This window comes from Corylus avellana, chromosome ca8, assembly GCF_901000735.1.
Source record: "Corylus avellana chromosome ca8, CavTom2PMs-1.0".
Classification (NCBI taxonomy): Eukaryota; Viridiplantae; Streptophyta; class Magnoliopsida; order Fagales; family Betulaceae; genus Corylus; species Corylus avellana.
The window spans coordinates 24,738,022-24,746,968 of record NC_081548.1 but is presented as its reverse complement, the minus strand read 5'-3'; the positions used below and the strand labels follow the sequence as shown (position 1 = coordinate 24,746,968).

General features: G+C 34.5%; 2 protein-coding genes across 2 annotated transcripts; one reads left to right on the top strand and one right to left on the bottom strand.

Annotated features, from left to right (window-relative positions):
* Window positions 1-2,141: 2,141 nt before the first annotated feature.
* On the bottom strand, window positions 2,142-3,179 carry LOC132190407 (uncharacterized). The gene is made up of 2 exons (XM_059605386.1): window positions 2,994-3,179; window positions 2,142-2,889 (listed from the first exon to the last, which is right to left on the bottom strand). The coding sequence occupies exons 1-2, from the start codon at window positions 3,109-3,111 to the stop codon at window positions 2,366-2,368; spliced, it is 642 nt and encodes a 213-aa protein (XP_059461369.1). The 5' UTR covers window positions 3,112-3,179; the 3' UTR covers window positions 2,142-2,365.
* Window positions 3,180-4,326: 1,147 nt separating this feature from the next.
* Window positions 4,327-8,616, top strand: LOC132191091 (beta-amyrin 16-alpha-hydroxylase CYP87D16-like). The gene is made up of 10 exons (XM_059606103.1): window positions 4,327-4,334; window positions 5,242-5,442; window positions 5,545-5,883; window positions 6,880-7,027; window positions 7,267-7,515; window positions 7,625-7,714; window positions 7,814-7,892; window positions 8,033-8,139; window positions 8,286-8,413; window positions 8,520-8,616. The coding sequence occupies exons 1-10, from the start codon at window positions 4,327-4,329 to the stop codon at window positions 8,614-8,616; spliced, it is 1,446 nt and encodes a 481-aa protein (XP_059462086.1).
* Window positions 8,617-8,947: the final 331 nt, after the last annotated feature.

Sequence of the window (8,947 nt, the reverse complement as noted above, 5' to 3'; positions counted from 1 at the left end):
GTTTTTCTTGCAGACAAGGAGGAGCTTTCAAAAGCCTGGGACTCGGGAACGCAAAATTACATGTATTGGGAAAAATTAAAATTTCTTTTGGTTTCTCCCTCTACTCTTATTCACCGGAATTTATCCGTATACGCAGCCACATTTGAACAAATTAAATTCGTACGAAAGTTCTGAATTTGAGAATTCAATTTTTGCCTCGTATGACCGTTAATTTGATTTAATGTTTCCGGCAGAGACATAATGGTGTCGTTGACACGGAAGTATGGACACCTTTTCCGTCTCCGTCTCCACCTACGATTTTTGGACCAGCCGTATATTCACGGGTATCTTTATATCAAAATATTTCATCGTCACTTTCCTTGTAACTTTCCGGTATCTTTTTCTATGGGCCATTTTGGGTGTCCGTATAAGTATAACCCTTTTCAAGCATATTTGGGAAGTGGCAGAGCCACTCCTTTGGTAAACTACCCATTTGTAGATATGTTCGGAGAGGTTGGCTCGTCGATCCCAAAACGCCAAAAAAAAAAAATAATAATAATAATAATTAAGTAGTTAACCATTCAAAATGGTCCTAAGATAATTTTGCCATAGAAGCAGGATATCTTTATTCAAGTTATTAATACTATATATTTATAATTTTTTATTATTATAAGTGACATATGTCATTGTCTGATTGGTGATTATATGGCATGACATTTGATGGTTTCGTCAAAAAAAATTAGAAGTTGACATGCCATTATTATCATAACATATACAATCTTCACCCCATATTTCTTCCATCCTTCCCATTGCATAATGAAGCTTGCATTCCTTATTCCTTGTTCCTCTTGCATTATGTATGCTTTCAATAATTCGAAGTCCTCTTCCTCCAATTGGGTTCTGCATTGGCTTAATTCTTTTCGCTTTGATGAGATATATGCATATTGGTTCAATAATCGATCAAAAGCTTTGCTCAACTTCTTCTCTTGTCCAAGTTGAAGCCGTTTCTGCAACTTCCAACACCATTTTGGCATAATGTTTCGGTATAAAACAGCCTTTTCTCCCAATTCTAGGATATTCCCGCTTACTGTCTATGTGCAAATACTAAATGCACAAACTGTGTAGTGAAGTGATAGACTAAGGTGATCATTTTAGTTGCATAGAGATTGGTATCAACTCAAATGAGCGGATATTCAATGGAACCGAAAGAGGAGAGAGTCAGTCAATCAATCTTTTGGTATCAACTCAAAAAGTTAACTCTAACAGGCTCTCCTCCATAATTCCATTTCAAATGAAATGAAGAGGGAGGAACCTATTCCATGACTTTTCCTTAGGTGACATTCTGACTTTCCCTTATGTGATCATCCACAAAACTTTGTGTTGCATAGAGATTGGTATCAACTCAAATGAGCGGATATTCAATGGAACTGAAAGAGGAGAGAGTCAGTCAATCAATCTTTTGGTATCAACTAAAAAAGTTAACTCTAACAGGCTCCCCTCCATAATTCCATTTCAAATGAAATGAAGAGGGAGGAACCTATTCCATGACTTTTCCTTAGGTGAAATTCTGACTTTCCCTTATGTGATCATCCACAAAACTTCATCCTATTGGCAACTTTTATGTTTACAAATGATTATTTATATCTAGGGATTAGGCCTAGGTGCCTAAAGAATTAAACAAGAAAGGTACACTATACCTCAACTTTGTTTTTTTTTTTTCCTTTTTTTTACCAAACGAATAGGTTACAAAAGCCTTTCCCTCTCACAAATTCCCCCTTTGTTACAAGAATTTGGAGGGTAATAAACAAAACTTGTAAACCTAAAACCACAAAAAGCCTAAGGAAAAGATATGCTTAGGTAGTCATTGTGGGTGAATTCTGCCTTAACTTTATTCCTTTGACCAGATGCTTAGGCACTCATTTCCTCCTAAATAGCCCTATTCCCATAAATTGAACCCCACGATATTGCCTATCACAAGGAATTGGTTGGGTATTCCTATCTGTGTCCTCAAGTTGCTTAAAATATCAACACAACCAACAATTTGACTCAAACAAGGAGGCCGTAATAATAGATCAAATGCATCCATATATTTACATCTCAGACTGAATAACAACAAGAAGGTTTCTTTGTCAAATTGAAACCTCGAACTTTGAAAACTGATATGCAATTGCTAATACCACCAACCATTTACTCAAAATCCACAAACAAAGAAAACAGACTCAAATCACATATCAAATTGGGTTGTTGAAAATTCTTCCAAATCACTGAACAAATTTCAGTTTAATAGATTGAGTGGAAAGAAATTTCTTCAACCAATCGAAGGAAAACTAAAAGTTTGTCCAACTGTAGAATTCACCTAAAATACCAGACCGTTGAAGTTGAAAAATCAGTCTCTCCGAAGCCTTCGAGCGCCAACTTTTGTCTCCGTGCCAAGCACAGATCTTCCAGAAGTGACAGCCAGAGGGGGTTTCTTATTCTCCTTCCTCATACTTCTAAGCATGTATCTTGGAGTCGGAGCCTCGCTCCGCTCCACGGTGTAAGCCGCCGACACCGATTTCCTCAGGCTCTCAAGCTTCTTAGTGCTAGTGCTCTTTTTCGCAGACTCCACCGTTACACCGAGATTGTACACGCTCTTCCTCCCCTCCCCTGTCTCGTTCTTCTTCCTCTTCAGCCTCTCGTTCCTTCTCGCAGAGTACTCCTCGTAGAACCGACCCCTCTCAAACAGAGTGCTCGAGTTGGCACCGAAAGAATCGGAAATCCCAGCATTGTCCATATCTCCATTGCCAAACTCATCGCGTACCATCTTCGATAAAGCACGTAACTCGCACGAGATCGAGAGGTACTCGGGTCGGAGATCCGATGCGTCCGTGCCCAAACAACGGTTCGGTCTCTCGGATTTTGTCAAAGAGCCTGTAAAAATGGAAACAAAAGCCGGTAAAGATACATAGAAATGACAATGATAACTCAGAGAGAGAGAGAGAAGGCGAATTTGAGACATGCTTGTCCAGACCCACCTGGTGGGGTTTGCAGAGAGGTTGAGTTTGAGCGAAGAACTCGGCGGGGACGAAGCCGGACCGGCGATTTAGCGAGCGGAGGCTTGCGATCTGACCTCATTTTTGTCACAGAATACATCGATGGATTTCAAAAGCAAATTGGAAAGAGAGAGAGAGAGAGAGAGAGAGAGAGATTTGCCTTTTCTGAGTGAGTTGATTGGTTTTTATTGGGAGGCATGGTTTGAATTGGGGGGCGAGAAAAGGGGAGCCGACTCCAACGGTTATATTCTTGATCGGACGGCCTGAAATATTTTGAGATTTAAAACAGTAGGTTCGATTTCTCTAACGTAAGATACTCTTCCATATATTGCTTGGATTTTTCCGTATTGGTAGCCGTTAAAATTTGCGTACGTGTCCGCTTAATCACTTAAATTTTTGTATATATTGTTCTTTCTTTGCATTTCTAAATACTATTCAAAGTTCATTTAAAAAAGAAAAAGATGATGTTCAACTTTCAAGCATGATCAGATTTCTTTGAATCGGAGAGAAGCATTTTATCGTCTAAATTAAATTTTATAGATATAATAATATATATTGTTTTCTAGTAAATTAGGGGTGTTCAAGCGGGTCGGTCCGCCAACCGCTAACCGATAACCGTTAACCGCTAAAACCGCTTTGGTAATCGGTTATTAAAAACCGCTAACCGACTAGAGCGGTTGCGGTTAGTGATTTTAGGGCCCGGCCGGTAGGCTAAAGAGGTTAGAACTGGTAACCGACTTTATATATATATATATATATATATATATATATATAAACTATTAAATAAAACATCTGCCACGCTATAAAGGATTTGGGATTTGTCATTTTTATTTTTTCATTTGTATTTGGATTAATAGATTTGGGCTATGTTTTTTTAGCTATGTTTTTGGGCTAGAATTTATTTGGCCATGTTTTTTTTTCATCTTTTTTGGAACATTTTTTGCCTTAAACTCTTAAAATAAGACCAAAAAAAAAAAAAAAAAAAGTCAAAAAAATTCAACAATTGCCAAAAGCCTCAAAGCTTTTTTTTTTTTTTTTGTATTAGTTGAATAACCGGTTATAAAATAACCATAACTACCTAGGCGGTTGCGGTTATTAAAAACTGATAACCATCCAAGTTAGTTGCATGCCGGTTATAACCAATAACCGACGGTTATAACCGTTAGAGTAAATATATCTTCATGTCATTTAAAATTTTGAAATAAAGTAGCATTATATATAACATTAAATGCAATAAGATAAAATTTAAATCGTAAAATAATTCATTTAATTTCATGAAGAGAATCTTACCTTCAACCAAACAATTCTTATGCAAATGCAAAGGTATAAGAATTTTTCTACAGAACAATTCGTATACAATGTTGTTTAAAACCAACTGTCACGTATAAGTATAGTGCAATAAAAATTTTTTTTTAAAAAAAATGGAAAACGTATTTCATGTGGTTACAAATTTTAAATCATTCAACACTGGAAAATGATTATTTATTTGGTATGTACTCAAAGTATATATGCAACGGAGCGTGATTGGACATCTAGATTCCAGAAAATAAAGTAAATAGAAAGGAAATAGATTATAATTTCTCAGTGACACTAATATTGAATAGATTATGGGTTATGCTACAATTTAAAACGTAAAAATACCCATGTGTTCAAGCAATTAAGCAATATAATACCTGGGATTTATTCCCCTAATTGCCTTGTATATAAATACCCATGTGTTCGAGCAAGCAATATTATATATCTCTGATTTTTTTTTCTTTCTATTTTTATGACCTTAAATCATTTCTTATCCTAATTAAAAGTTTAAGTTTTTAAGTCAACTGATAATTTAACATGGTATCAAAGTCTAAAATGAGTTAGAGCAAAGGCTCATTGTCTTAAATTTGTAAAATAAGTAGTATTAACTTAGTATAAGAACAAAGGTCCTAATTCAAATTTCTGCTACAAGTGGGAACAGAGGGAACCAAAGGAGGGGGAGAACTCTTGAAAATGTCCGATCATTCTTTTTTCTTGGTCTAAGAAACACGTGAGAGGGGGAAAACTCTAAAATGTTCAATTATAACCTAAATATTTTAAATTAATCAATGAAGAAAGATACAATCGTACTCCTCATTACATGACCACCTAATTATTAGTCTTTGCCTATATAAAGAGCTGCGCTATAGCTTGTCCTATAAACCAATTAACCCAAAGTCGGCCCTCTATTCCTCAGTAGTATATATTAATTAAGGATGTGGTCTGTTTGGCTTTCTGTCATTAGCTTGTTTTTAGTGGCTGCCACCCATTGGCTTTATAGGTGGAGGAACCCTAAATGTAAGGGAACATTGCCTCCAGGCTCTATGGGCTTCCCACTCATTGGGGAGACCCTTGATTTTCTCGTCCCAAACAAGTCATTAGACATGCTGCCTTTTATCAAGAAAAGGATGAAAAAGTAAGCCCACAATAATCCTCATGCAATTTGTTACACACACACACACATATATATATATATATACTGCATGTATATAATCTTTTAATTATTCTTTCATTTCAGATATGGGCCAATATTTCGGACAAGCCTGGCAGGGCGGCCAGTTGTGGTATCATCGGATCCAGAATTCAACTATTATGTTTTCCAACAAGAGGGAAAACTAGTGGAACGGTGGTATATGGATTCCTTTTCAAAGCTTCTTAACCAAGACGCAACAAAAATCCATGCTCATAAAAACATTCATAAGTACGTCCGAAAATTAGTGTTGGGTCACTTTGGTCCCGAGGCTCTCAAGGACAACATGCTGCCCAAGTTAGAGGATGTCATAAATCAAAGGTTGCAGAATTGGGCTAAGCTCCCAATTAAGTTTGGAAGTGCAGAAAAGTGTTGCAGCTGTAAGCAATCAACTCAGTCCCTTCTAAAAACATTCTCATGATCATTAATAAGATCAATGATCACTTGTTTGAGTTAGATTATGTTTAATTAATTCCAAGGTAATTATATATTGAAACCTTTAATTAAGAGGTGACAAATAAAAGTACCATATTAGGCATGCATAAACCATAATTAGTAATATTCAGAACGGAATATATATATGATTTGAAATACATATATACGTCTTTTTCATTCAATATAAGGTTTTAAAAAATGTATACAAAATTCTGCATATAAATTGGACCCGAGAAAAACGTAAATATAAGTATCTATGAGTATTTTATGGAGTTTAGGAACTAAAAGAGTATTAAATTATGTAATTAAATCAATATATTCACACACACACACAGATAGATATAGCTAGAAAAACTTAAACTGATTAAAGTATAAATTAAAAAATGAAAATATTGATACTAATTATATATGAATTGTAAAACTTGAAATAATAAGATATTGCCATAGTCCGTTGTGTTGTCGATTATTGTAATATAACTCTTAATAAATAACTATAGTGCCAAATATAAGAGTAGTAATTAAGGACTTGATTATAAGATTTTATGTTTGTTTTATACATTGTAAGCTCATAGCTTTGGCTATGATTTATCAGACCTTTATGCTCTCTGATATAAGGGCTTTATGCTCTTGATCTTTTTTTTAATGAATGAATATATATATGAAAGATTTCCCTAAAAAAAATATAAGAGTATTAAAAATCAGTGCAATTAAAGTATTTTCACATAAGTCTAGTATGGAAATTTTTTAATACATATATAATTTAATTTATGCTGTTAAATATATATATACACACAAATATTATTCAAAATATTTCAAATTCTTATGATAAACAAAAGTTTTAATTTCTTTTTTCTTTTTTCTTTTGTTGATCAGTACCTAAAAATTAAAGGTAGATATATATTTTTTTTTTTCCCCCTACAATTACCTCTTTGTTGGTTATTTGCGGACGATCTTTGATTTTACAGCCGCGCAGATGTTCAGTTATGATGCTGAGAAATCAGGGGAAAATATTGGTGAATTCTTCACAGACTATCACCAGGGACTTGTGTCATTCCCCATTAACATCCCCGGTACATCTTACCATGCATGTCTACAGGTAAGTCCTCCAAAGTCAATTCCTTAATTACATTCGATCTTCTCTTTCTTTTTAGAAGAGAAATAATAATAAAATTAGTTTCTCACATACCCGTGGTTAAGCCATTTCAAATAAAAAAATAAATTTAATAATTTAATTAATACTTTAACGTACAACTTAATTAAACTCCTCAATATATATATATATATATATATATATATATATATATATATATATTAATTTAATCGATTGTCATGCAGAACAAGAAGAAGGCGATGAACTTAATAACTAAAATGCTGAAAGAGAGAAGGCGTAATCCTGACATTCGTAAAGGAGATTTATTAGATCAGATGTTGGCAGACATGAAAACGGAGACCTTCTTGACCGAAAAATTCATTATCCATATGATGTTTGGGCTTCTCCTTGCCGGCTTTGAGTCTTTAACATCAACTCTTACTTTGGCCATTAAGTTAATTACCGATCACCCTGAAGTGGTGCAAGAACTAACGGTTAGTGACATATACAATTAAGTACCGAAATTTCATGAATCAGGTTTGGAAAACAACATTTTTGGTGTTTAGTATTTCTTAACAACGTTTTATATATTATATTATTTAGGAGGAGCATGAAGCAATTCTTAATAGCAGAGAATATACCAGTTCTGGACTCACGTGGAAGGAATACAAATCCATGACCTTTACCCATCATGTGAGTGGATTAATATTCTCTCACTTTAATTTTCTAAAGTCCTGGAAGGGCTTTTGGTTATTGGCTTCATTTTTACTGTCCAATGAATTGGAAAAATAGGTGGTCAATGAATCACTAAGATTGGCTAGTGTTGCTCCTGGGATTCTGAGAAGAACAATTCATGACATTCAAGTAAATGGTAATTAGTTCAAAATCAAATCTGGCAACATCATATATGTTCAATTATTTTTATCATAATAAATGTTAAAACCACTTATTTCAGATGTTAATATATATATATATATATATATGAGCCACTCTCATTAATTATATATACAGGGTATACAATTCCAAAAGGCTGGGTACTTATGGTTGTTCTTGCTGCCATTCAACTTAATCCAAACACTTATAAGGATCCTCTTGCCTTCAATCCATGGCGCTGGCAAGTCGGTTGACAATAAAAAAAAAAAAAAAAAAAAACTTGCTATGCTCATCAGTCATGATCACCACGGTGACTTACTAAAACATGGCCAATTTTAGTTGGCTTACCTTATATTCTACTATTTTTTCTTTCCTTAATTATGATGTAAAGAACGTCTCAGCAAACGTCACAGTAAAGAATTTCATAGCATTTGGAGCAGGCATGAAGTCGTGTGCAGGAGCAGATTTCAGCAAGGTTCTAATGGCTGTTTTTCTTCATGTTTTTGTCACCAAATACAGGTATATCTACTTTTACGTTCATGCACATGTAGCCCGTAGCCAATTAAGTTGAAAGAAAACAGACTTTTGAATTATACGTAATTGAATTATATATATGGCCGCCTAGATGGACAGCAACCAAGGGAGGAGAGGTGATTCGGTCTCCTTCCTTAAAATTTGGAGATGGTTATTTTTCTTCTGCATTCGGAGCCATCAAAACTTGATTTTATGGCCTACACAATTCAACAAATGCTTCCCACTTTTACAGCCTGTACTGCATGCAAGTTTGATTTGTGGGTTATTCTTTAATTTGTTTCACTAATTTTTTCTTACGAAACATAAATTATAATGAAGCATATGGGTAACGTAGCAGTTTTTAATTGCTTTGACCTCTCTATGTTAAATTCATGAATAAAAAATGAAGGAAAGTACTATCTCTTTATTTAGGCTTAAAACAAGTATCATATTTATATGTGAGTCGTCTGACCACATGCCTGATGCGTTCGATAGTTTGGAAAAAAGTAATTTGAAATTGGGTCTGAGTCGTCTGACCAC

Coding starts and splice junctions, on each gene's coding strand:
- LOC132191091 (XM_059606103.1), top strand. Junction 5,443..5,544: donor ATCAAGAAAAGGATGAAAAA/GTAAGCCCACAA, acceptor CTTTCATTTCAG/ATATGGGCCAATATTTCGGA. Junction 7,028..7,266: donor CTTACCATGCATGTCTACAG/GTAAGTCCTCCA, acceptor ATTGTCATGCAG/AACAAGAAGAAGGCGATGAA.
- LOC132190407 (XM_059605386.1), bottom strand. CDS start 3,111: ATGTATTCTGTGACAAAAATGAGGTCAGATCGCAAGCCTCCGCTCGCT. Junction 2,890..2,993: donor CTCTCTGCAAACCCCACCAG/GTGGGTCTGGAC, acceptor CCATTTTTACAG/GCTCTTTGACAAAATCCGAG.